The sequence below is a fragment of the Lolium rigidum genome, unplaced genomic scaffold (assembly GCF_022539505.1).
Source record: "Lolium rigidum isolate FL_2022 unplaced genomic scaffold, APGP_CSIRO_Lrig_0.1 contig_69734_1, whole genome shotgun sequence".
Classification (NCBI taxonomy): domain Eukaryota; kingdom Viridiplantae; phylum Streptophyta; class Magnoliopsida; order Poales; family Poaceae; genus Lolium; species Lolium rigidum.
Window position 1 is genome coordinate 12,479 of NW_025901418.1, and position 27,980 is coordinate 40,458.

Genomic DNA, 27,980 nt, shown 5'->3' on the forward strand with positions numbered 1-27,980 from the left:
CACCAAGAAAGCTCGACGGTGGCGAAACATCCAGCCCATTTACACCTTCGTAGCACCATGGGCCTTCACGAACCATTTCATCCGGCCCATTACATTATTGACCTACCAAATTACCGGCCCGGACCACGACTAAACACCGGGACCCACCTGCAGTGACACGGGCGCAAGGGCAAAACCGGCATTTCAGCGAGCGGCTGCTCGGGGTTAAACCCTAGCTGGAGGCGCCCTCGTATATAAGCGCGTACCCCTTCCGGGTCTCCGTCCCTGAGCTTTCGACGGCGGCGGCGAACTCGTGATCTCGAACCAGGCGCACTCTCCTCGTCGTCGTCTCCGATCCACCGCCGCTTCTCGCAACCATGGTGAGTATCGTTCCCCTGGGTTAGGCATCTGCGATTGGCAGTAGAGATTGTTTTCTGGGTTCCGGAGTTCGCAGATTCGGTAGATTCAAATCCGCGGCGGCGGGTTTTGATAGGTTGCGGCTATGTAGGATAATTTGCGAGGGCCGAGGTGCTTCGAGCTCTCATAGGGTTGGGATTGCCGTTACTTGTTTTGTGAGCAGGGAGTTGCAATGTGACGCCCCTTAATCCGATGAAACTGCCCTTCAGATTACCTATTTCTCTTGCATTTTTACCGTGTGGATGCTAGTAGATTTGTAGTATGTCCGGAGGAATTGAAGGTGCTTGAGATGTTCGGATTGGAGACACTTATATGACTACCCAATCCAGTAGTTTGTGTTAATTAAGTTAACTTGCAAGAACAACCAATTGGTTTTGATGGATTGTCATCTTCTGGTGGATGTCCATTTTCCAAATGCATTAATGATTAATCTCTAGCCTTATTAGTTGATGGTCATGATCATAAGATGGTTTGCACAGTAAGCTGTGACATTGTTTCCAGTTGACCAGCTTGCACTAGAACTTATGAAACCTAGGGCTATCAGCAACTAGAGACATAAGATATGCATCCTACTGTTTGCTATGGCTATCAGCAACTACAGACATAAGATAGGCGTCTTATAGCTGCATTACCTACTTCTGTAACAGTTTAGGTTCACTAAAATGTGCTTCCTAAGAACCAGAAATGTTCTGTTAGTGCTGCAGTTCTTATATGACTTACTGAGTTGTCTAATTTGAATTATGTGTTGTTGGTGCAGTCGAAGAGGAAGACCAGGGAGCCCAAGGAGGAGAACGTCACCCTTGGCCCGGCTGTCCGTGAAGGAGAGCATGTCTTTGGTGTTGCCCACATCTTTGCATCCTTCAATGACACCTTCATTGTAAGATTCTTCCCTCCTCACAACTATGCAATATTCCTCATTGGGTTATGAGTATTCACTGTTGATCTCAATATGCAGCATGTGACTGACTTGTCTGGGAGGGAAACCCTGGTGCGCATCACTGGTATGTTTCTTTGTCTATGCCATTACTTGCGTTAGCACTATCAGTTTTTGGTATGCATCTTTGGTATTCACTGTAATTCCTCTGAAACCATCCAGGTGGGATGAAGGTCAAGGCTGATCGTGATGAATCTTCACCTTATGCTGCTATGCTTGCATCTCAGGATGTTGCTGTACGCTGCAAGGTATGCATCCTGCAATATCAGGACTTAGCTCTCAACTGTTCCTTTTACCTTATCTCTGGAATATTAATTAGACTGATGTATGTCAAGCTATGATGCAGTGTTGGTACTTGATTATGATATCTTCTGTAGTATATTTATTATACCCCCTATTTATTATACCAAATTGTCAAAGCAAATTGCAATTTGATGTAGTCCTGTGTAGCTCTCTCAAGCTGTATTGTCTGATGGTAGCGTCTTATTCTTTCAGGAGCTTGGCATCACCGCACTGCACATTAAGCTCCGTGCCACTGGAGGCAACAAAACCAAGACACCTGGACCTGGAGCTCAGTCTGCTCTCAGGGCTCTTGCTCGTTCTGGGATGAAGATTGGCCGCATTGGTATGTATAACTTGTGCTAATAGTCATCAGAGTGAATTTTGGTTGTTATTGATCGCACACTGCATATGCCTAAAGGTTAAATTTGTTCCTTGTTTTGCAGAGGATGTTACTCCAGTTCCCACTGACAGCACCCGCCGGAAGGGTGGAAGGAGGGGAAGGAGGCTGTAGATGTCTTCTTCATGCTATCTTTCATCTCCCATGGTGGCAATCAAGAACTTACTCCTCTGTGTGGTCCTACTGTCTCTATGCTTATCAGAAGGAGCTTTAATTTTGCCCTGTCGAGGATCATTTGATGTTAGTTGAATCTATGGTGTTGCTTGGATCCAATTTTTGGTTCAGAAACCTGTTACATTTATGTGATAACTAGCTTTTCAGTCTATGGGAACCTTCAAATGGAGTGTGGTATCAATTGCTAGTTCATTGGCATCCCAGTGCTGCCATCTTCCTCTGTTGCCTGATGCTGTGTTTTGTGGTTCACTACGTACTGTTTTGTTTCAATAATTGTTCATCGTTTGGTGTTTCTACCGCATGTTCTTGCCTGTGAACGTATCCATGTTCATATTGAGCTGCACAGCCTAGAACATCGTCAACAGTCCCTGGCACGAAAGCAAAGCGGCACCAAAAACAGTAATGCAAGGTAGGCGCATCCAAGTCCTGTCCATAGAGACTAGCCAATGTGTTTAACCGTCGATTCACCAGATGGTAACCGTTTGTCCTTGTGTCCCCTTTGCTTCTCTCCTTCCCCAAACTACTTTGTTTCAAGACACATGCTTATATGTATCCTCATGAATATGTGAGACGAACTAGTAGTCCCATAACAAACCATCTATCTGCAAATTCTATATCCATATAGTGCGAGTTACCCCCATGGGGAGTTGTATTAAGAAATTGACAATAACATCACGTGCTCGAGCAGAAGCATCACACTGTCACTATTTTAGACGCGCTGGTGCATCACCAACTTTTGGCTATAAAATGAAAAGTCAATGCAAAGCAAAAAAGAGAAAAACATTGTGTAGTGTATGAAGAATAGAAAGCAGCGCGCACTGTGACCGCAGGTAGTGCAACACATTACAGAAAAGCAGTGCATGAACGGTGCACTGCTAGAACACCACATCGTGCATTACCACTGAAGGCAGACAGTACAACGTAGTCCAATAAGAAAATGCACTATTAGAATACTGACACCTAGGCACGAAAGGCAATCATATCAAAATCAACATGGAATGTAGTTTTAAAGATTTCGCCATGATTTCAGACAACCGTGAAGAAGAATCGTGATCTGAACTCTCGGTATGAAAGATATTTATTTTTTCCTGAATCTATTAAGACAAAAGAGAAAAAGCCCAGTATTGCCCTCCATGGATGACATGTGGCGAGCAAGGAGGAGAGGGGGGGGGGGGGAACGCGAAATGAACCAGGTGCTGCCATGTGATGGCGTGGGACGAGACGACATGCGCCCTCCCTTGAAGGAACCCTTTTTCTCGGGTTTTCAGTCGTTAAACTGTGTTTTCATCAAATCAGATTTTATGAAATATGTACACGATTTCAGGAAAGGGACTATTAGTACAAGAGATCGAGCGGTCAAAAGAATGTCTGATGGTTGTTTCTGAAAAAGTACTATGGGCGTGTTTGGTTGCCTGCAGCTAATTCCTGCACCACTGGCGCAGTGGGAAGGAGCTCCCTGCGCGTTCAAGACGGGCCATGGGCCATAAAGCGACTTTGTTTGGTGGTCTGCACATACGTTTTTCAGCCCCGTGGAGATTTGGGCTCTGACCGTTTGGTAGGTCGGTTTTCAGGCCTTGTAGCAGCCCAGAATGGCGCCAGTACTGTTTGGTTGCAACCCATAATCCGGTTCTGCTTACCTCTTCCATTCAGTGGTGAGGTTACCAGCAATCAACATCACAAGTAATAACACAATCATTGACGACATAGAACTTAGCAGAATCATAGACGACACAAGTTCATGACACAACATTTTGCAGACACGATCATAGTTCTGGACACGACAGACAGGATCATAGTTCTGGTCTTCTGGACACGACAGACAGGATCATAGTTCAACACAATAGACACGAACAGGAACTAGACACGACATGCGTGGTACCAGGTTAGCTTCAGACATGATGCTCGGAGAAGACACACCAGGTGTCATCGCCATGGTACGGGCACCTACTCACCACCTCAGTGTAGGTGTGATCGAAGATGACCACACTGTACTCGAAGGAGGACACCTTCCTGAAGGTGAGAAACTAGCCTACCTTGAGCTGATGGGCGACGGCGAAGGCCTGATGTCTACGTTCCCCCTCCTTTCCTGTAGACAGTGTTGGGCCTCCAAGAGCAGAGGTTTGTAGAACAGCAGCAAGTTTCCCTTAAGTGGATACCCAAGGTTTATCGAACTCAGGGAGGAAGAGGTCAAAGATATCCCTCTCATGCAACCCCGCAACCACAAAGCAAGAAGTCTCTTGTGTCCCCAACACACCTAATAGGTGCACTAGTTCGGCGAAGAGATAGTGAAATACGGGTGGTATGAATAAGTATGATCGGTAGCAACGGTGCCGGAAAAGTGCTTGGCGTGTAGTTGATGGTGGTGGTATTGCGAGCGAGTAGTAACACGAGTAGTACGATAAACAAGCGGTAGTAACTCAGCGGTATTTAGGAACAAGGCCTAGGGATTACACTTTCACTAGTGGACACTCTCAACATTGATCACATAACGAGAATAGATAAATGCATACTCTACACTTTTGTTGGATGATGAACACATTGCGTAGGATTACACGAACCCTCAATGCCGGAGTTAACAAGCTCCACAATAATGCTCATGTTTAAGTAACCTTTAGTGTAAGATAGATCAACGCTACTAAACCAAGTACTAGCATAGCATGCACACTTGTCACCTTCATGCATATGTAGGAGGAATAGATCACATCAATATTATCATAGCAATAGTTAACTCCATAATCTACAAGAGATCATGATCATAGCATAAACCAAGTACTAACACGGTGCACGCACTTGTCACCTTTGCACACATGCGGGAGGAATAAACTACTTTAATAACAAATCACTAGAGTAGCACATGGATAAATTGTGATACAACATGCTGCAATCTTAAAGAGATATAAATAAGCACCTCACTATGCCATTCAATGAGTAAGTATTCCGTGAAATCTAGCCTAAGAGACCCACACGGTGCACACACTTGTCACCTTTACACACGTGGGACGAGGAGTCTCCGGAGATCACATAAGTAAAACCCACTTGACTAGCATAATGACATCTAGATTACAAGCATCATCATATGAATCTCAATCATGTAAGGCAGCTCATGAGATTATTGTATTGAACTACATAGGAGAGAGATGAACCACATAGCTACCGGTACAGCCCCGAGCCTCGATGGAGAACTACTCCCTCCTCATGGGAGCAGCGGCGGTGATGAAGATGGCGGTGGAGATGGCAGCGGTGTCGATGGAGAAGCCTTCGGGGGCACTTCCCCGCTCCGGCGGGGTGCCGGAACAGAGATCCTGTCCCCCGGATCTTGGCTTCGCGATGGCGGCGGCTCCGGCGGGTTTACGTGGGTTTCGTCAATTCGTATCGGGTTTTCTGATCCGGGGGCTTTATATAGGCGAAGAGGCGGCGCGGGAGGGCGCGACGGGGGGCCACACCATAGGGCGGCGCGGCCCCCTCTCGGCCGCGCCGGCCTAGGGTTTGGTGGCCCTGTGGCCCCCTCCGGTCCTTCCGGGTGTTACGGATGCTTCCGATGAAAATAGGAACTTTGGCGTTGATTTCGTCCGATTCCGAGAATATTTCGTTACTAGGATTTCGAAACCAAAAACAGCGAGAAAACGAGAGCGGCACTTCGGCATCTTGTTAATAGGTTAGTTCCGGAAAATGCACGAATATGACATAAAGTGTGCATAAAACATGTAGATAACATCAATAATGTGGCATGGAACACAAGAAATTATCGATACGTTGGAGACGTATCGGCATCCCCAAGCTTAGTTACGCTCGTCCCGAGCGGGTAAAACGATAACAAAGATAATTTACGGAGTGACATGCCATCATAAACTTGATCATACTATTTGTAAAGCATATGTAGTGAATGCAGCGATCAAAACAATGTGTATGACATGAGTAAACAAGTGAATCATATAGCAAAGACTTTTCATGAATAGCACTTCAAGACAAGCATCAATAGTCTTGCATAAGAGTTAACTCATAAAGCAATAATTCAAAGTAAAGACATTGAAGCAACACAATGGAAGATGAAGTTTCAGCGGTTGCTTTCAACTTGTAACATGTATATCTCATGGATATTGTCAACATAGAGTAATATAATAAGTGCAATAAGCGAATATGTAGGAATCAATGCACAGTTCACACAAGTGTTTGCTTCTTGAGGTGGAGAGAAATAGGTGAAGCTGACTCAACATAAAAGTAAAAGAATGGTCCTCATAGAGGAAAAGCATCGATTGCTATATTTGTGCTAGAGCTTTGATTTTGAAAACATGAAACAATTTTGTCAACGGTAGTAATAAAGCATATGCATCATGTAAATTATATCTTATAAGTTGCAAGCCTCATGCATAGTGTACTAATAGTGCTCGCACCTTGTCCTAATTAGCTTGGACTACCTGGATTATCACCGCAATACATATGCTTTAACCAAGTTTCACAAAGGGGTACCTCTATGCCGCTCTGTACAAAGGTCTAAGGAGAAAGCTCGCATTTGGATTTCTCGCTTTTGATTATTCTCAACTTAGACATCCATACCGGGACAACATAGACAACGAGATAATGGACTCCTCTTTTAATGCTTTAAGCATTTGACAACAATTAATTCTTTTCTCATTAGAGACTTGAGGATATTTGTCCAAAACTGAAACTTCCACCATGAATCATGGCTTTAGTTAGCGGCCCAATGTTCTTCTCTCACAATATGCATGCTCAAACCATTCAACTCGGTGTAGATCGCCCTTACTTCGGACAAGACGAACATGCATAGCAACTCACATGAAATTCAACAATGAGTTGATGGCGTTCCCCAGTAAACATGGTTATCGCACAACAAGCAACTTAATAAGAGATAAAGTGCATAATTACATATTCAATACCACAATAGTTTTTAAGCTATTTGTCCCATGAGCTATATATTGCAAAGGTGAATGATGGAATTTTAAAGGTAGCACTCAAGCAATTTACTTTGGAATGGCGGAAAATACCATGTAGTAGGTAGGTATGGTGGACACAAATGGCATAGTGGTTGGCTCAAGTATTTTGGATGCATGAGAAGTATTCCCTCTCGATACAAGGTTTAGGCTAGCAAGGTTGTTTGAGGCAAACACAAGGATGAACTAGTACAGCAAAACTCACATAAAAGACATATTGAAAGCATTATAATACTCTATACCGTCTTCCTTGTTGTTCAAACTCAAAACTAGAAATTATCTAGACCTTAGAGAGACCAATTATGCAAACCAAATTTTAGCATGCTCTATGTATTCTTCACTAATAGGTGCAAAGTATATGATGCAAGAGCTTAAACATGAGCACAACAATTGCCAAGTATCACATTACCCAAGACATTATAGTAAATTACTACATGTATCATTTTCCAATTCCAACCATATAACAATTTAACGAAGAGGAAACTTCGCCATGAATATTATGAGCTAAGAACACATGTGTTCATACGAACCAGCGGAGCGTGTCTCTCTCCCACACAAGCATGATGTAATCCAATTTATTCAAACACAAACAAAAACAAAAGCAAACAAACAGACGCTCCAAGAAAAAGCACATAAGATGTGATGGAATAAAAATATAGTTTCAAGAGAAGGAACCTGATAATGTTGTCGATGAAGAAGGGGATGCCTTGGGCATCCCCAAGCTTAGACGCTTGAGTCTTCTTGATATATGCAGGGGTGAACCACCGGGTGCATCCCCAAGCTTAGAGCTTTCACTCTCCTTGATCATAGTATATCATCCTCCTCTCTTGACCCTTGAAAACTTCCTCCACACCAAACTCGAAACAACTCATTAGAGGGTTAGTGGACAATAAAAATTAACATGTTCAGAGGTGACACAATCATTCTTAACACTTCTGGACATTGCATAAAGCTACTGGACATTAATGGATCAAAGAAATTCATCCAACATAGCAAAAGAGGCAATGCGAAGTAAAAGGCAGAATCTGTCAAAACAGAACAGTCCGTAAAGATGGATTTTATTAGGCCACCAGACTTGCTCAAATGAAAATGCTCAAATTGAATGAAAGTTGCGTACATATCTGAGGATCATGCACGTAAATTGGCATAATTTTCTGAGCTTCCTGCAGGGCAGTGGGCTCAGATTCGTGACAGCAAAGAAATCTGGAACTGCGCAGTAATCCAAATCTAGTACTTACTTTTCTATCAAAGACTTTACTTGGCACAACAAAACACAAAACTAAGATAAGGAGAGGTTGCTACAGTAGTAAACAACTTCCAAGACACAAATATAAAACAAAGTACTGTAGCAAAATAACACATGGGTTATCTCCCAAGAAGTTCTTTCTTTTTAGCCATTAAGATGGGCTCAGCAGTTTTAATGATGCACTCGCAAGAAATAGTATTTGAAGCAAAAGAGAGCATCAAGAGGCAAATTCAAAACACATTTAAGTCTAACATGCTTCCTATGCATAGGAATCTTGTAAATAAACAAGTTCATGAAGAGCAAAGTAACAAGCATAGGAAGATAAAACAAGTATAGCTTGAAAAATTTCAGCACATAGAGAGGCATTTTAGTAACATGAAAATTTCTACAACCATATTTTCCTCTCTCATAATAACTTTCAGTAGCAACATGAGCAAACTCAACAATATAACTATCACATAGAGCATTCTTATCATGAGTCTCATGCACAAAATTATTACTACTCCCAACATAAGCATAATCAGTTTTATTAGTTGTAGTGGGAGCAAATTCAACAAAGTAGCTATCATTATTATTCTCATCAAGTGTAGGAGGCATAGTATAATCACAACAAAATTTACTCTCAGCAGTAAGTGGCATCAAAGGACCACTATCATTATAATCATCGAAATAGGAGGCAAAGTATCATCAAAGAAAATTTTCTCCTCAATGCTTGGGGGACTAAAAAGATCATGAAAACCAGCTTCCCCAAGCTTAGAACTTTCTATATTATTATCAACAATGGTGTTCGAAGCGTTCATACTAATATTACTACCAGCATGCAAAGAAGATTTCATAGGTTTTTTAATTTTCGCATCAAACAATCCATGTTTTAAATCAGGAAATAGAATAAGAAGCTCACTCTTGTACATTATGCCAAACTAGTGTAAACAAGAAACAACAAGATGCAATTGCGGGATCTAAAGGAAATAGCTTCGAGCACACACACGACGGCGCCGAGAAAAATACTTTACCCGAGACCGTAGTATGAGAGCCTTTTTACCTTTCCTCCCCGGCAACGGCGCCGGAAAAGTGCTTGATGTCTACGTTCCCCCTCCTTTCCTGTAGACGGTGTTGGGCCTCCAAGAGCGAGAGGTTTGTAGAACAGCAGCAAGTTTCCCTTAAGTGGATACCCAAGGTTTATCGAACTCGGGGAGGAAGAGGTCAAAGATATCCCTCTCATGCAACCCCGCAACCACAAAGCAAGAAGTCTCTTGTGTCCCCAACACACCTAATAGGTGCACTAGTTCGGCGAAGAGATAGTGAAATACAGGTGGTATGAATAAGTATGATCGGTAGCAACGGTGCCGAGAAAAGTGCTTGGCGTGTAGTTGATGGTGGTGGTATTGCAGCGAGTAGTAACACGAGTAGTACGATAAACAAGCAGTAGTAACTCAGCGGTATTTAGGAACAAGGCCTAGGGATTACACTTTCACTAGTGGACACTCTCAACATTGATCACATAACAGAATAGATAAATGCATACTCTACACTTTTGTTGGATGATGAACACATTGCGTAGGATTACACGAACCCTCAATGCCGGAGTTAACAAGCTCCACAATAATGCTCATGTTTAAGTAACCTTTAGTGTAAGATAGATCAACGCTACTAAACCAAGTACTAGCATAGCATGCACACTTGTCACCTTCATGCATATGTAGGAGGAATAGATCACATCAATATTATCATAGCAATAGTTAACTCCATAATCTACAAGAGATCATGATCATAGCATAAACCAAGTACTAACACGGTGCACGCACTTGTCACCTTTGCACACATGCGAGGAGGAATAAACTACTTTAATAACAAATCACTAGAGTAGCACATGGATAAATTGTGATACAACATGCTGCAATCTTAAAGAGATATAAATAAGCACCTCACTATGCCATTCAATGAGTAAGTATTCGTGAAATCTAGCCTAAGAGACCCACACGGTGCACACACTTGTCACCTTTACACACGTGGGACGAGGAGTCTCCGGAGATCACATAAGTAAAACCCACTTGACTAGCATAATGACATCTAGATTACAAGCATCATCATATGAATCTCAATCATGTAAGGCAGCTCATGAGATTATTGTATTGAACTACATAGGAGAGAGATGAACCACATAGCTACCGGTACAGCCCCGAGCCTCGATGGAGAACTACTCCCTCCTCATGGGAGCAGCAGCGGTGATGAAGATGGCGGTGGAGATGGCAGCGGTGTCGATGGAGAAGCCTTCCGGGGGCACTTCCCCGCTCCGGCAGGGTGCCGGAACAGAGATCCTGTCCCCGGATCTTGGCTTCGCGATGGCGGCGGCTCGGCGGGTTTACGTGGGTTTCGTCAATTCGTATCGGGTTTTCGATCCGGGGGCTTTATATAGGCGAAGAGGCGGCGCGGGAGGGCTGACGGGGGGCCACACCATAGGGCGGCGCGGCCCCCTCTCGGCCGCGCCGGCCTAGGGTTTGGTGGCCCTGTGGCCCCCTCCGGTCCTTCCGGGTGTTCTGGATGCTTCCGATGAAAATAGGAACTTTGGCGTTGATTTCGTCCGATTCCGAGAATATTTCGTTACTAGGATTTCCGAAACCAAAAACAGCGAGAAAACGAGAGCTGGCACTTCGGCATCTTGTTAATAGGTTAGTTCCAGAAAATGCACGAATATGACATAAAGTGTGCATAAAACATGTAGATAACATCAATAATGTGGCATGGAACACAAGAAATTATCGATACGTTGGAGACGTATCAAGGCCGTCCATCCCTGGCCGAAGGAAAGCTTCATTGCCTTCTCTCCTTGTAGTCATCCTCCAGTTGCATCTGGTGTTGGTGGTGACGATGATGTTGGAAGGAATTTCTCCGAACCACTTGACGAAAGCTTTAGGGATCATTAGCCGACCGAAGGTGGGCTTGAAGATGACGCGGAGGAAGTGGCCCGGCCCTGCCTCCTTGTGGAAGTGGCTGACCTTAGCCGGCCTTCCAAGACGCTTCTTCATCGGTCCCTCGCCGGGAACCTCAGCAGGTGACCCAAGCATGATCTTCTCAGTCTGCAAGAAGAACACAAGCCATTAGAGGTGTGGCCACAAACTAATTGATAACATTAGTAAGGCCTCATACATTTTCTCACACGACAGACATAGGGAGTGGCCACAAACTAAGTGTAGTGTGCAACGACTGTGGCACACATGACTAAGTTTGAGGCCACCAAATAGCCTTCCATTGTGTCTTTGTTGAATCATTTGGCCAATGCACCAAACATACGAAAAGTAGACCTCATATGTAGGATCACACGGCAGGCAAAGGGACTAGCAGCAAACTAAGTCTAGTGTGCCAGTAATATGGCACACATGACTAACTTTGAGGGCAGCACCCTCCCTGCCGTTGTGACATAGTTGAATTATTGGCCAATGCAGAACTGAAGAAGCAGAAACATGCAAAGGAGGGTATCATAGGCCTCATACAATGAGGACATATGGAGGAGATGTTTGACCAGAACCAATGGCATGGTCATGTTAAGTCATGCCATAGAATCTGATCAATCATTTGCTCATACTATGATCCCAGATTATAATCATTGGCCTAGTTCAATCAATAAACAACACAAGTAGCAGTTCAAATTGAGTACATTACGAGTGGTACTTAGGGTACATTACAAATTCTACTTATGCCACATTACAAATTCTCGTACAGTACATCTACATAACATTCATCACTCGTCACAAGTAGCCCTGATCCTCTTGAGCTTGTCATTGATTGCAAAGTTTACTTGAAGCAGATCGTATATGTCATACTCTAGCTTTATCTTCTCAGCCTCCAAAGCCTTTTTCTGCCTCCCATTCCTGTTTCTTAGCCCTCATCACTTGTGCTTGTGTTCTCTGCAGATTCTTCAGCATAGCAGCCTCATTCTTCAAGTCCTCCCACTCCTCTTGCGTCTGTACAAACTAGCGCGACTCAGCTTAATCTTTCGCACAACAATCACAACATGCTAAACCCGAACACAAAAAACCCCTTCCCCTCTATGCATGCACAGTAAAATCTGCCAGTTTCATCAATCCAAAGCCCGGTCTATAAAGGATCTACCGCGATTGGAGATTGGAGTAACATATCTAAGCAAATCCTAATGGAAACCCTAGCAGATCTAATGTGCATATCGTCGCAAATGCCCGAGAATGACATGTTCTGGCAGAACGAGTACGAAGGTGAGAAGGAGAGGTCGTTACCGCCATTGTTCCGGCCGAGGACGAGCTCGAGGTCGCGGGCGAACTCGAGATGCCGATGAAGACTGTGGAGCAGGTTCCGGCCGATGTCACGGTGCTGCTCGCTGACGTCTCCTCCTTCGATACCGGTGCTCCTCCCTGCGGTGGTCCGGCGGATTGGTCGGCGGGAGGGGAACTGTCGGGTGATGTGACAGTTTTGGGGAGGTGAGAGTGCGGTCGCGACTGAGAGGAAGAAGAGGGGAGCGGTGAGGCTAATTATGCGCTTGTCCCCGAAGGGACGCGGCGTTTTCACCTCCTTTTCCCCACGCGTGCAGCCTTCTGGTCGCAACGAGCCTGATCCTGGAGAAACTGCCATTCCGGACGGTTCTCCAGGACCTGTCCCAGGGGTGCTTTGAGAACCATGCGATGCAAGAACGCGACTTGACCCAGATATTTAAACGGACCGAAAATTGCTGATCCGATGCGAGCCAAGGAGCATGCAGGCCACCAAAGACGCCATGTATAATTGATCGGGCTCAACTGGATTAATAAGGGTGTGTTTGGTAGCCTGGGTGAGCTATCTGACCTCATACAAGTTGAGTTCAGCTATGTCCACTACATACAAGTATGCATTATTGTGTTATGTTTGGTAGGTTGTATGAGTTCAGCCGAGCCGAGTTGAGATTGTGTTTGGTTGTCCTGTATGACTTGAGCCATGCCACTAAAAAATAAAACGCCATCAGGTCCCTGAGTACAAAATAGAAAAGCAATCGGGTCCCTAAACTCAAAACTGAAAAGCAATCGGGTCCTTAGGAGCGTTGGGCTCGGGCTTCGCCGCCGCTGCCGGCGAGAGGAGCCGCCGCCGAGCAGCCGACCGGCCGAGCCCCTCCTGCTCCGCGCGCAGGCCGAGCTCCTCCTCATGGTGATGTGCAGTGAGGAGCGGAGAGGCCGGTCGAGGGCTCCGCGTCCCGCTCGTTTTGCCGGTGAGGCCGAGCTCCTCCCGCCGCCGCTCGTATGGTGTGCTTGCTGTCCAGCGTCGGGCCGAAGGGAATCTCCAGCGCGGCGGAGGACTCCGTGGCTGGTCGAGCTCGCATGAGGCGCGTCCTCACCATGGCGCGTCCAGGCGGCCATGGCTCGGGCCGAGGCGGAGCTCGGGCGCGGCGCGCGGGTAGGGGAGAGAGAGGAGGATAGGGGGAAAATGAGGAGAGCGGGTGAGGGTCTGGGGGGTGGGGGGCGTGGGCCAGGGGCCTGCTACAGTCTTGTGCGGGATGAGTTCGGCCGAGCCCGAGTGTGAAGCTCGATTTCTCCTTCCCAGCTCGGCCTGGCTCAGAGCCCTTATTTGCATGAGGTGGGCATAGCCCATAACCCTCACCCGACCTAACAAACACCCAAAATCCGGTTGGGTAGGGAAAATCTGGGCTCACCCGACCTACCAAACACACCCTAAGTAACTGCAGATAAAGAGAATCAAGAAAGGGGAGTGGGCTTCGGACTTGTGGCCCAGCATCGAGGCTGGCGCCCAATAACCAAAGCAGCGAGCTTCGCAAAAACTAAGCAGCGAGCCGTCCGACCCCGTGCATAAACACACACATACACTGTCTCCCCGGACTCCGATCCCAATCTCTCGCCGGCGCCGGCATCCGACTCCTCCTCCGGATATCTCCGCTCGTCCAATCGACTCCCTCGACCTCCATCCCCGTCACCTCGTCGGATTACTGCGCCACCGCGGAGCGGAGGGTTAGCTCGAGGCCGCCATCATCCGGGCAGGAGACGGGCGGAAGAGAGAGGAGCCGAGCACCGGCGGCGACAGAAGAACCCGTCCTAACTTGCATCGCGGGCGGCGCCCAAGGGCAGAAGCGGGAGGCGGCGCGCCGGAGGGCGGAGGCTCAGGTGAGTGAGACCGGCTGTCCCTGGGTTCCTTTAGTCCCACCTCGAGAGTTTAGATGGATTCGCACGCGTTTATAAACGCAGTCCTCGGCAGGGTTGGCAAGCAAGTAGAGTAGAGTAGAGAGTCTAGGGTGCAGTATAGGTAGGAGGAGGGGTCTAGGGTTGGCGCGGCGCAGGAACAGGGGGAGCTATGCTCCGGGGCGAGGGTACAGGGGGGAGAGCTATGCCCCGCCGGACAGTGGGCGGCGGGGTATGGGGGAGGGTATGCCCCGCCGGGCAGTGAGGGGGGGCTCCTGGCCTGGCCTGCCGGGCAGCCTGAGGGGGGGAGTAATAGGGGGAAGCTATGCCTCTCAGGAAAATTGGTTTAAAGGGGGGTTTGGGGGGTTCAAATTCAATTACTCTTAAAGTAGGAGTAAGAAAATTAAACTCAATAACTCTCTGACCCCCATTTTTATTTTTCAGCTCCTGGATCACTGAAACTCTCTTCTTAAAAGGTTTAGAAGACTTTTCCAGCCAGATGAACCTGTGACGCTGCAGTAGCACTTCCATCTGGGGCTTCAGCCCAAGTGGTTATGGTGGAACTTGCTCGCATTGAAAATAGCTGAATGCACACGGTGCATCGGTTGCTCAGGCTGGGAAAGAAACCGATGCAAGCTCTCTGAAAGGGAGCACAAGGGTTAGAGGGGTAACAAATTAGGCTAGGTTATCATTGGACAGGTTGAGAGCAGAAAAGAGAGGAAGACAATAATGCTCTCACTAAGGGTAGAGCTGCTGTTCAATCTGAAATAGCGCTTCTTTCAGAGTTGACGTATGAAGTAGAGGCGTAGATGCAATGTGTGCTGAGTAAAGAAGGTAAGGAATCTCCTTTGAGAAGAATATAACCGAGAACCAAAACAAAGCTGCTGGCCTGCTGCTGTGCAACTTCAGTACGAGCTTGATCGAAAGGAAAAGCCTTTTGTACAGCCTGGTAAGAAGAATTTTAGTCATGTCTGAGGTTTCCCATAGATTAAAATTTATTTGGTAATGCCCTGAACCCGTCTCAAATTGCATGTTAGTTTCTTATTTAGCTGAGGTAAGAATCTTCCTTTAGCTGAGGTATAAGAATCTTCCTTTTCTTAATTAGCTTAGGTAAGAACCTCATACCTGATACCTGTATTTGCTATGACACGGAACCTTCTTCTTAGAACCTCGTAGAATCATTGGAGTCCTCACATTAGAAACAAAACAGTATGATATTGGCATCTATGCTTTTAATCTTTTTAAAGTTCAAACTGCAATTACACTTCTTAAAAATAAACTCCATCTTTTCAATGAAATGAAACGCAAAAGTCTTTTGCGTTTTCTCGGAAAAAAAAAACTAAGCTAGTAATCTTGAAAAATAAAAGCTTTCTTTTCTTGCTCTGTAGATAAGTTAACCACCCTTGGATATGTTGCATCATCCCTTGCTGAAAATGAGGAAATCTTTGGAACCTTCTCTACGTAAAATTCCTATCCATTTGCATGACATAAGTTGTTACACATACAACCTACCGCAGCTCTTATTCTCTTTGAAGTTGAGTGGAGCTGCTGCTCGAGCTGGCGACTTGTGCACACGATGTGGGTACGCTTGGTGATTTCCCATTCATACAAGGTGAGCAGAAAAAATGTTCCGGAAAAACAACATATTTACCACAGTTTTTCATGTTTAAGCAAGCAAAAATCAGTAAATCATCATTTTTGAATTAATGCTATGTTGGTTTTTTTTCCCAATACTCTTAGGATAGGCAGAAGCAGTGTACTTTTTTTAGCACGCTTTCAAGATCATATTTGAACATCACTGAGCATCACTGATAATGTTCATTAAGCAAGCAAAAATCAGTAAACCATCATTGTTGAATTAATGCTATGTTGGTCTTTTTTTCCCCAATACTCTTAGGATAGGCAGAAGCAGTGTAATTTTTTAGCACGCTTTCAAGATCATATTTGAACATCACTGAGCATCACTGAGAATGTTCAGAACACATTACTTTCTCTCCGCGGAGATGCAATGTGTGCTGAGCAATAATTTAAGGATGTCCTTTGAGAAGAATATGATTCTGAAACTTCAGAAGGAAATAGAGAATGAAAACGAGGCTGTTGTGCAACTTCAGTACAATCTTGAAGTTGAAACGAAAGCTTTGTCTACAGCCAGGTAAGAAGATTTTTCGTGATGCCTGAGGTTTCCTCTGCATTTAATTATTTCGTGATGCCCTGAACCGTCTCAATTGCATGCTGGTTTCTTATCTAGCTGAGGTAGCAATTATCTTTTTCTTGTGGATTTATATGGTTAAATCGTATACCTGAACTGATACCTGATACATTTGTATATTATGACACTCAAGCTTTCTTATAACCTGTGATGCTGGAGACTGTAGAAGTATGGGAGCCCTCACATCTGAAAGAAAAACCATAAATTCACTGGCAATAGATATGTTAGACACCTGTGCTTTTAAACTCTTCACACTTCGAAGCTAGTCACATGTACTGCAAAACTAGTTACTATACTCTGTCAAACTTACTGTGTATTCATGATATAACCCTTCCAAATTTAATACTTTTGTTTGTACCAATAGTTGAGAGTACATACGTCTGCCAGCATAAGTACTTCCCTTTTTGGGGGAAATCTATAAACTGAGTACATGTTGCTAGTACGCTTGTGCATTCTAATCGATTAAATATCTGTTCTCCTTTTGTTTGTTTAACTCTACATGCTCAGCCATTGCGAGTAGGTGTTTGCAGAGTCGAAAACCATGTAAATCAACATGTAGTATGTAGAAGATCAAATTCTGTCAGCTGAATGTGTTTGTAGCTGAATTTGCATTTTTCTGTTTTTAGATATATATCCAATTTCCAAGCATGTGCATTGATATACATTATGTAGACCCATGAACAGCTCCTGCTCTAATTTTCATGTCAGAATATGTTATTGATTTCATTGTACGCTCTGCATTTCCATGACCTTTAAATTTTGTTCTTGTGCTACAGAGGACGTGACTCCAATTCCCACTGTCAGCACTCGCCGGAAGGGTGGAAGGAGGCTGTAGATGTCTTCTTCAGGCTATCTTTCACCTCCCATGGTAGCAATCAAGATCTTACTCCTTTGTGGTCCTGCTATTTCTATGCTTATCAGGAGCTTTAATTTGGCTCTGTCGATGATCGTTTGATGTTAGTTGAACCTATAGTGTTGCTTGGATCCAGTTTTTGGTTCAGAAACTAGTCATATTTATGCGACAAACTAGCTTTGGTCTATAGAAACCATGAAATGCAGTGATCTCGTGATGTATCAGTTGCTAGTTCATTGCCATTTCAGTACCGCTATGTTTCACTGTTGCCTGATGGAGTATCTTCTTTCGTGTGATGTTTCCAGCTCTATGTTCAACGAGTTATCGCCTAGGAGCATGTCCATATTGAGCTTGTACGTGTAGATACTAGCGTTAAAGAATATGGAAACCTTGAAATGGAGTGATCTCTCGTGTCTGATAAATTGCCACCTCATTGTCATTTCAGTGCTGTTACGATTTTCAGTGCTGTTACTTGGTCTATTCTCACGGCAAATGCAACATGTTGAAATGGTTTGATACTTTGATTGCGTATAGTACGAACATGTACTTAGCCTGGTAGCTCACACTCTGAATATATCTTATTATAATTCCAACATCGAAACAATCAGAAAGGCAAATCATCTGCACAGTAAAAGTGGCATCCCCCAATTTACACTCGCACAATCAGAACTCAGATGGCCAGCATGGCGTAGCCGAAGCCTGCTGCAAGCGTGCCGAGTAGGCCGGCCGTGACATGAGCAGCACCGCTGCCTGGCGTAGTCGAGCTCGACCCGTCACCCGGCGGCGGGTTGGAGTCGGACGGCGGCTGCGGCGCGCCTCCAGGGGTACCTGGCGAGCCTGGAGGAGTATCCGGGGTACCCGGCGGCGCAGGAGGAGATGATCCTGGAGTTGCCGCCGGAGCAGCGCCAGGAGCTGAGCTTGTCGGAGATGGTGCAGATTCGGGAGCGCCAGAGGGAGACGGCATGGGTGCGCCGGACGGTGGCGCCATGGAAGGAGGTGACGTGGGGCTCGGCACCGGGGCCGCGGATGGCGGCGTCATCGATGGAGGAGACGACGGGCTCGGCACCGGCGCGGCGGCCGTCGGCGGCATGGATGGAGGAGACGACGGGCTCGGCTCCGGCGCGGCGGCCGTCGGCGGCATGGAGGGCGGAGTAGGCAAGAGACTAGGCGGGGTGTGGCTTGCGGCGAGCACGACGACGATGAGCTTCTGGTTGGCCATGCAGCTCGCGCCGTTGCCGCTGATGAAGAAGAAGGGGCCGGAGCGGTCGAGCGTGAAGACGGTGCTGCCGCCCTCGAGCTTGGTCAGGTACGCCGTGGTGTTGCAGGCGTTGTACGCGGCCTGGTCGACGACGAGGACCGAGTCCGTCTCCTTCGGGTACACGAACACTGCAAGAAAACCAAAGACAAGCGTAAATTCCCCGTAATATATCAGTCACTTCTCACGCCATGGGTCGTTCTTGGAGCTGTTAACTTACGGAGCTGGTCTCCGATGATGAACCGCATCCTCCCAGCCCACGCGTTGTACGGCTCGGCGGAGGCGTCCGGCACGCTCCACCCTTTGTCGCCGCCGACCTGGAACTGCCTCGCGCTGGCCGCCGCGGCCATGAGAGCGAAGCAGAGGAGCCCTGCTAGACCATGAGATGTCGCGATGTCTGGACTCTGGAGATCACTTGTTCAAATAATTAGCGTGTGACTCGATCGAGCACTAGAGTTTGCAAGTGCACTTTGTGATGGTTGTGAGCTTGGCAGGAAGAGACAAGCGATGGTGTGTATTTGTAGAGGCGTATCCAGGACATCAGGGGTGAGCTGAACAACTCAAGGGAGCTATGTTGAATTAATGCTATGTTGGTCTTTGTTTCCCAATACTCTTAGGATTCGTGGAAGCAGTGTAATTTTTTAGCACACTTTCAAGATCATATTTGAACATCACTGAACATCAATAACAACCATTATTTTCTCTCCGCGGAGATGCAATGTGTGCTGAGCAATAATTTAAGGATGTCCTTTGAGAAGAATATGATTCAGAAACTGTTGAAGGTGGAGGTGGGTATACATGTATATTGTTGGTCTTAAAGATCTTACTGAATGCATGTTTTTTTTTATCGAATTACCTACCTGATGTCCTAAACTCCCCCCACACAGTTTGTTCTTAAACCAATTATGTAGACCCATGAACAGCTCCTGCTCTAATTTTCATGTCAGAATATGTTATTGATTTCATTGTACGCTCTGCATTTACATGACCTTAAAATTTTGTTCGTGCGCTGCAGAGGACGTGACTCCAATTCCCACTGTCAGCACTCGCCGGAAGGGTGGAAGGAGGCTTTAGATGTCTTCTATGTTCAACGAGTTCTCGCATAGGAGCATGTCCATATTGAGCTTGTACGTGTAGATACTAGCGTTAAAGAATATGGAAACCTTGAAATGGAGTGATCTCTCTTGTCTGATAAATTGCCACCTCATTGTCATTTCAGTGCTGTTACGATTTTCAGTGCTGTTACTTAGCCCATTCTCACGGCAAATGCAACATGTTGAAATGGTTTGATACTTTGATTGCGTATAATAGGAACATGTACTTAGCCTGGTAGCTCACACTCTGAATATATCTTATTATAATTCCAACATCGAAACAATCATAAAGGCAAATCAGCTGCACAGTAAAAGTGGCATCCCCCAATTTACACTCACACAATCAGAACTCAGATGGCCAGCATGGCGTAGCCGAAGCCTGCTGCAAGCGTGCCGAGTAGGCCGGCCGTGACCTGAGCAGCACCGCTGCCTGGCGTAGTCGAGCTCGACCCGTCACCCGGCGGCGGGTTGGAGTCGGTCGGCGGCTGCGGCGCGCCTCCAGGGGTACCTGGCGAGCCTGGAGGAGTATCCGGGGTACCCGGCGGCGAAGGAGGAGATGATCCTGGAGTTGCCGCCGGTGCAGCGCGCGGAGCTGAGCCTGTCGGAGATGGTGCAGATTCCGGAGCACCAGAGGGAGACGGCATCGGCGCGCCAGACGGCGGCGCCATGGAAGGTGGTGACGAGGGGCTCGGGACCGGGGCTGCAGACGGCGGCGTCATCGATGGAGGAGACGACGGGCTCGGCACCGGCGTGGCGGCCGTCGGCGGCATGGATGGAGGAGACGACGGGCTCGGCACCGGCGCGGCGGCAGTCGGCGGCATGGAGGGCGGAGTTGGCAAGAGACTAGGCGGGGTGTGGCTTGCGGCGAGCACGATGACGATGAGCTTCTGGTTGGCCATGCAGCTCGCGCCGTTGCCGCTGATGAAGAAGAAGGGGCCGGAGCGGTCGAGCGTGAAGACCGTGCTGCCGCCCTCGAGCTTGGTCAGGTACGCCGTGGTGTTGCAGGCGTTGTACGCGGCCTGGTCGACGACGAGGACCGAGTCCGTCTCCCTCGGGTACACGAACACTGCAAAAGCCAAAGCCAAAACACACGTCAATTCCCCATAATAATATACCAGTCGCGACTCACGCCATGGATCGTTCTTGGAGCTGTAACTTACGGAGCTGGTCTCCGATGATGAACCGCATCCTCCCGGCCCACGCGTTGTACGGCTCGGCGGTGGCGTCCGGCACGCTCCACCCTTTGCTGCCGCCGACCTGGAACTGCCTCGCGCTGGCCGCCGCGGCCATGAGAGCGAAGCAGAGGAGCCCTGCTAGGCCATGAGATGTCGCCATGTCTGAAGATCACTGGTTCTAATGTTGTAGCGTGTGACTCGAGCACTACAGTTTGCGAGTGCACTCTGAGCTTGGGAGGAAGAGACAAGGGTAACTGGGGTATTTGTACAGGTCGATCAAGGGCTTCAGGATGATCTGATGAGTGATGAACAACTCAAGGGAGCTACGACTTTACAACGTGTCAAGTTCCCTTGATCACCTGGACCTAACTTTGCAAAGGTGTCTATTGACATGGCTACGGTTACGTGAATGAAAGCGTCAGGTGTTTGGAGGAACTTGCCCTGTTTGGCCTGTTATTGACAGGTTAACAGACTTAACCGTTGACATTGGAATAGCAGTATCTAGGTGGATGCTGAACTGCTGATGATCCGACGAGTGTCCATCGAAACTCACACGGCTTTCTCGGAAGGTCGGCGAGCGACGTCGTTATCGGAGGAGATGGATAAGTCGAGGCGCCGTCGACACACACGATCGGAACTTGATGCCTCGGTCAGCAGCTAGCTTCAGTCCCTGGAAAGTTCTTGCCGTGGCTAGCGTGTGCCCAGTCGGCTCGTTCCAGCGAGCAACGAGAAGAGGAATTTGAATTCGTCCCAAAGAATGTACCAGTAGAGACTATCCAAGATAATCCTTTTTTTTCTCAAGGAGAGAGAGAGAGACTTGGGTAGTTTTTGTGACTTGACCCCGCTGCCAGGTGAACACGCACGAACTGCTCCTGCAGCCTCGGCGTGCACAAGGCAAGGTACCAGCTTTATGATGATATATATTAAGAATGGTTGGTGTATTCCCGTTAGGATCCATGTATAAAATTTTAATCAAACCCATTCAGCCAGGTATTCAATAATAGCTTTATTTGAAAGATGAAGATACCATTATTATTTTTGGCATGGTTTGTCGTGGTGTGTTATCCTTATTAAAAGATAACCTTGCAAAACGGAACTAGTAGGGTTGCAACTGGATGACGTTTAGTCCCGATTTTTAACGCAACCGAGACTAAAGAGATGTCTTTAGTCCTGATTCCGCAGCCTCGGTTGAGCAACCCGGACTAGAGCCGTACCGAACCGGGACTAAAGCCCTTCTTTTTTTAACAATGAACAGCAGGTGCTCTGCTTTTACATTAAAGAAGAGGGAAAACCACAGATTTACAAGAATCGCATCCTAAGATGCACTCGACTGAAACCAAACAACCTATACAAACACAAACGCCTAATGTACAATCCTTCACTTGGCAAGGAGCAACAACTCGATATCATTCCTGATTAAACCGGCAATGGAACTAGCAGACAGAGCCTGCTTTCAAAAACTCTTCGGCCTCGCTCCTTCCAGGCATGCCAAATGATATATACAGAGGTTGTGGTATCCATCTTCCGCTGCTTACTCCATTTTCCCCGCCTGATCTTCGCCCACCAACTGGTGACCGTCGTAGAGGAGGATGACATCCTAACTGCAGCCGGGTTTGAGTCCAAGAACGCAACCCACACTTCCTTCACATAAGAGCAGTTCAACGCCAAGTGAGTTGTAGTTTCAAACTCCTGATCACAAAGGCTGTCATGCGGAAGGCCCCTAGCGCGGAGTCTTTCCACTGTTCAGTTGCGATTTTGCAGCAACAACCATAAAAAGAATTGCACATTCCCTTCAGCACGGACCCGCCAAACAAACTGGAGATCATTCTGCAGCAGCCTTCCAAGGAACTGAACACCATAGGCTGATGTCGCTGAATACTTGCCATCAGCAGTAATAGACCAAGAGATCGCATCAGCGTCAGCAGACAAAGAGACATCTTGTATCAGGCTCCACAGATGCACAATTTCTGAAGTTGTTCTGCAGAGTTCATCCCCTTTAGGCCTCGTATCCAGCGTCCATCAGAGAGAGCTTCTTTTACTGGCAGATTCTTTCTTGTGGCAAGGGGAAAGCACAAAGGTGCCAAAACCTTTGGCGCACATCCGTTAAAGCCCGTTTTCTACTAGTGAGAAATAGAGATACCACTATTTGGGAAATGATCTCTGTTCTCTGGAGATTCTTTATTTTTTTGACAAAAGGGACACTGAAGAATGATAGAATAACATGGTAAAACAAATATTCCCTCGGTTTCATAGGAGGTGGCGTATAATTTGAATTATTTTGTCCTGGAAGAAGTGGCACGGCCCTCTCAATTTTTAGAGAGTTCCCGTTTTAGCCTATGTGTGGGTATAGTTTTACCGTGGGGGACATTTCTATGGGACGTGGGCTCATGGGGCAACAAAAGCCTATGAGAAATGGAGAGAGAGAATGCAGAGAAGGAAGACATGCTGGGTGAGAGAAAGTGCATACAAGGGGGCACCACTTGCTGAGAGTTAGCCTACGAATGAACTGTTACCTCTTCTTCCAATAAAAGCCAACCGAGGGTATTTTAGTCCGAAGGAGCCTTCAAGCATTGCTTGCTTGGTCCATGTGGAAAATATTGTGGGCCGTGCTCTATGGGATAGAGGGAGTACAAAAAGGTAAATCCTTTGTAAAGTACAGGCGATTATCTCGCAATTTACACAGAAAAAGGCCACTTAGAAAGCCACAATCAGGTGTCAAAAAAAGAAAGCCACAATCGTGTAGATAATGCATGCTGCCAGTGTGATGAATAGGCATGCCGCCAGGGGAGCAGCTCCGCCGACTGGAATAGTTGAGTCCGGCCCCTCACCCGGCGGTGGATTGGAGTCGAACATTGAATGTGGCACGCCTCCAGGGGTACCAGGTCGACATGATAACCATGAGCATGGGGTTCCCAGCGATCCTCGAGTGGCAACGGGAACTACGCTTGAAGAAGAAGACGTCGGAGTTGGTGCAGATTCCGCGGTGGGCATAGGGTCACCAGAAGGAGGCGACATCGTTGTTGGCATCCGTGCGCCGGAAGGCGGATATGCCATGTATAGATTAGCAATGCCACATTCCATCAGGATGCATGCCAGCACTTGTGACAGATCTAGAGAAATGGGACAGCTCGCACTTTGGAGCATTCTGATACCTCTCATGCCGATTTTGGTGAACTAATGGGTAGGTGAATGGATCAAACGACATAGAGAATACCATTCTCATCATGTTGACATATTCACAACTTGACCGAACTTGCTTCACATAGTATATATATATTGGATGGGTTCATGTGTACAATTTTCTTAGGTGTATATGTCCTAAGCTCACAACGAAGTAGCTATAGAACTATATATGTGGCAACATAAAGAGACAAGAGAAATAAGTCTCCAAAGTGGGTATATGTACAAAGACTAGAGTTTAAGTAGCTGAAGAGTAAAGTTGCCACAATAAATGAAGACAATAGGTGCATGACAGGAGTAGAGAGAAGAGTGAATTATGCAACTTCACATACATAATTTGACCAAGAAACAACAAAGTAATGTAATGTTTTTCCCCTAGAACTGGAAAGTCATAGATACCTATCTTTACTACTAATGGTGTGGAGTTGGTGTTACCACATTTTTTCATCCCACTTTACATATCCTCCCTATGATCACCCCTTCATACAAACCTCGGTTGTCGATCTAAGAAAAAATATATGCGAAGTCGTCGAAGAACAGAAGCAGAGACAAAGGGTTGGAGGAAGCCATAAAGTATATGTCCCATAATTATTCCACACTTGTTCAAACCAGGAAGTCCTTTCACTTCCCAACTAAGTACTCATGGTTTAAATTACGTATTCACACAATCTAGGTGACATCGAGGTCCTTTCACTTCCCAACTAAGTACTCAGGGAGTCCTCTCCATTATATTATGATATTAAACTCCTCACTGAAAAAATTCTAAAAAGAATGATGTCTGGAGAAGCAAGCTTTTGTCTTTTGCAGGGAGACTACTCCTCGTTGAAACCTTTTTGGCTAATATTCCTATATGTCTTCTCACATTTTCAAATTACCCAGCTAGGGACTTGAGTTGACAAAACTCAAATGGAAAATTGCTTGTGGGATCACTATGAGTTCCATAATTACATGCCCCTAGAAAGTTGGAATTTAGTTTGTATGAAGAAATAATTCGGAAGCTTCGGCATAAAAAACATTAGAGAATTAAGATGTGATTGCTAACCTCCTGGATTAAAAAATATATTCAAGGTGATGCCAAGCTCTATAAAACGGTCATAGATATTTTTTTAAAGAATCTTCTCACCAGATATTCTCTTTACCTTTTTGTTGAACTGGGGAATCCCAGCCTCCGCATCAGTTGATGCATAAGGTTTTTTTTATTAATTTATTAAAAAATCATCATCAGTATTACACTTATTACATCTCATGGATAAGATAGAGTCTCAACAAAAAATGATACATTCTCTTTACACCTCCAGATTTGTAAAGGTGCGATGGAATTTGTCAAAGATATCAATTTAACTATACGTAGGTAGTTAGCAAAGGTCAAAAAATAAAGGTTTGGAAGGATACATGGTTTGGTACCTTCTCCCTAGTTGTCGAATTATTGGAGATATATGTAGAGTACGTTGTTAATATGAGAATTTCTGATTCTTAGGATGGTGAACAATTAAATTTAACCTTTGGACGGATCTTCAATGACAAGCCCATGGCTTTATCTAATGACTGGCTTGAGATTGTAAGAGCAACAAAGCTTTCCAAGGAGATGGATTACTTCATCTGGAGACTTGAGAACAAAGGAATTTAACCTTCGACCTTTTTTTCTGATAAAAAAATATATTAATATCGTGAAGATATCAATTACACCTAGTATCTCAAACAACAAAATAGGAAAACTACTCTAATAGGAGTACGGATGCACACAATTAAAAAAGAACAAGAGTATAACAAAGAAAAGTTCCACTACAGTGTTTCAGTCCTAGTAGCAGCATCACAAACACCACCAACACCTCAGAGTCCAGATTCTCCAAAAGCGACGCCTCCAAGAAGTAAACAATGCAAAAGTATTGTCATCATCCGATCATAGATCATAGGTTTTACCCTGAAGAAAGTTCCCGCTCTCAAAACAATGTCTTCAACAAGGTTATTGTCGGGCACAACCAATTAAGTTCAGACATTCAATTTTCACCCTGAAAGGTAAGATCGTGAACTTCTCATATGTGGTCGCCCCCACTTGCATTTCGCTGCTACAAAATCTGAATCACCAAGCAAATTCCTCATCGCCTCAAAAACTCAAACCGTCATTACTAGTCCATAGATCTTGGCTTCCATGACATTCCGCGTTTTTAATTTCATCATGTAACGAAAAAGACATGTCTCATGATGGCAACGGAAAACAGAGCTTTCCGCTGCTCCCTCCTCAAACCAAATAATCGTAAAAAACATTTGTGCGTATGACTGGATCCCATCCGATCCAACAATCTCCAGTCATCAGTCGCCCAAGGGAGTTCGTCGGCGGATGATACGTCCCAAACGTATCTATAATTTCTTATGTTCCATGCTACTTTTATGATGATACTCACATGTTTTATACATATTATATGTCCTATTTATGCATTTTCCGGCACTAACCTATTGACGAGATGTCAAAGAGCCAGTTGTTGTTTTCTGCTGTTTTTGGTTTCAGAAATCCTAGTAAGGAAATATTCTCGGAATTGGACGAAATCAACGCCTAGGGTCCTATTTTTCCACGAAGCTTCCAGAAGACCGAAGAGGATACGAAGTGGGGCGACAAGGCGCCCACACAACAGGGCGGCGCGGCCCAGGTGCTGGCCGCGCGGCCCTGGCGTGTGGGGCCCTCATGGCGCCCCCTGACCTGCCCTTCCGCCTACTTAAAGCCTTCGTCGCGAAACCCCCAGTACCGAGAGCCACGATACGGAAAACCTTACAGAGACGCCGCCGCCGCCAATCCCATCTCGGGGGATTCAGGAGATCGCCTCCGGCACCCTACCGGAGAGGGGAATCATCTCCCGGAGGTCTCTTCACCGCCATGATCGCCTCCGGATCGATGTGTGAGTAGTCCACCCCTGGACTATGGGTCCATAGTAGTAGCTAGATGGTTGTCTTCTCCTCATTGTGCTATCATGTTAGATCTTGTGAGCTGCCTATCATGATCAAGATCATCTATTTGTAATCCTACATGTTGTGTTTGTTGGGATCCGATGAATATTGAATACTATGTCAAGTTGATTATCAATCTATCATATATGTTATTTATGTTCTTGCATGCTCTCCGTTGCTAGTAGAGGCTCTAGCCAAGTTGATAGTTGTGACTCCAAGAGGGAGTATTTATGCTCGATAGTGGGTTCATGCCTCCATTAAATCTGGGACAGAGGACGAGAAAGTTCTAAGGTTGTGGATGTGCTTGTTGCCACTAGGGATAAAACATCGATGCTTTGTCTAAGGATATTTGTGTTGATTACATTACGCACCATACTTAATGCAATTGTCTGTTGTTTGCAACTTAATACTGGAAGGGGTTCGGATGATAACCTAAAAGTGGACTTTTTAGGCATAGATGCATGCTGGATAGCGGTCTATGTACTTTGTCGTAATGCCCTGATTGAATCTCGTAGTACTCATCATGATATATGTATGTGCATTGTTATGCCTTCTTTATTTGTCAATTGCCCAATTGTAATTTGTTCACCCAACATCTGTTTATCTTATGGGAGAGACACCACTAGTGATCTGTGGACCCCGGTCCTATTCTTTACATCTCGAAATACAATCTACTGCAATTGTTCTTTACTGTTCTTCGCAAACAATCATCATCTTCCACACAATACGTTCAATCCTTTGTTTACAGCAAGCCGGTGAGATTGA

General features: G+C 45.9%; 3 protein-coding genes across 4 annotated transcripts; 1 reads left to right on the forward strand and 2 right to left on the reverse strand.

Annotated features, from left to right (window-relative positions):
- Positions 1-253: 253 nt before the first annotated feature.
- On the forward strand, positions 254-17,727 carry LOC124682168 (40S ribosomal protein S14-3). Of its 2 annotated transcripts, none has more exons than XM_047216909.1 (6): positions 254-359; positions 1,154-1,273; positions 1,352-1,397; positions 1,493-1,578; positions 1,826-1,955; positions 17,495-17,727. In XM_047216909.1, the coding sequence occupies exons 1-6, from the start codon at positions 357-359 to the stop codon at positions 17,551-17,553; spliced, it is 444 nt and encodes a 147-aa protein (XP_047072865.1). In that variant the 5' UTR covers positions 254-356; the 3' UTR covers positions 17,554-17,727. The 2 variants fall into 2 exon arrangements, with proteins under 2 accessions (XP_047072865.1, XP_047072864.1); XM_047216908.1 differs by lacking the exon at positions 17,495-17,727 and adding an exon at positions 2,056-2,357.
- Positions 17,728-18,108: 381 nt separating this feature from the next.
- Positions 18,109-19,743, reverse strand: LOC124682165 (early nodulin-like protein 2). Its single transcript, XM_047216906.1, has 3 exons — positions 19,687-19,743; positions 19,047-19,230; positions 18,109-18,957 (listed from the first exon to the last, which is right to left on the reverse strand). The coding sequence occupies exons 1-3, from the start codon at positions 19,741-19,743 to the stop codon at positions 18,242-18,244; spliced, it is 957 nt and encodes a 318-aa protein (XP_047072862.1). The 3' UTR covers positions 18,109-18,241.
- Positions 19,744-20,137: 394 nt separating this feature from the next.
- LOC124682167 (early nodulin-like protein 1) lies at positions 20,138-21,262 on the reverse strand. Its single transcript, XM_047216907.1, has 2 exons — positions 21,081-21,262; positions 20,138-20,986 (listed from the first exon to the last, which is right to left on the reverse strand). Exons 1-2 carry the CDS (start codon positions 21,253-21,255, stop codon positions 20,271-20,273), a joined length of 891 nt encoding a protein of 296 aa, XP_047072863.1. The 5' UTR covers positions 21,256-21,262; the 3' UTR covers positions 20,138-20,270.
- Between the last annotated feature and the right edge of the window lie 6,718 nt (positions 21,263-27,980).

Coding starts and splice junctions, on each gene's coding strand:
- LOC124682168 (XM_047216908.1), top strand. Junction 1,398..1,492: donor AACCCTGGTGCGCATCACTG/GTATGTTTCTTT, acceptor GAAACCATCCAG/GTGGGATGAAGGTCAAGGCT. Junction 1,956..2,055: donor GATGAAGATTGGCCGCATTG/GTATGTATAACT, acceptor CTTGTTTTGCAG/AGGATGTTACTCCAGTTCCC.
- LOC124682165 (XM_047216906.1), bottom strand. CDS start 19,743: ATGGGTCTACATAATTGGTTTAAGAACAAACTGTGTGGGGGGAGTTTA. Junction 19,231..19,686: donor GGGGGAGTTTAGGACATCAG/GTAGGTAATTCG, acceptor AGTGATCTCCAG/AGTCCAGACATCGCGACATC. Junction 18,958..19,046: donor CATCATCGGAGACCAGCTCC/GTAAGTTAACAG, acceptor GTTTTCTTGCAG/TGTTCGTGTACCCGAAGGAG.
- LOC124682167 (XM_047216907.1), bottom strand. CDS start 21,255: ATGGCGACATCTCATGGCCTAGCAGGGCTCCTCTGCTTCGCTCTCATG. Junction 20,987..21,080: donor CATCATCGGAGACCAGCTCC/GTAAGTTACAGC, acceptor TGGCTTTTGCAG/TGTTCGTGTACCCGAGGGAG.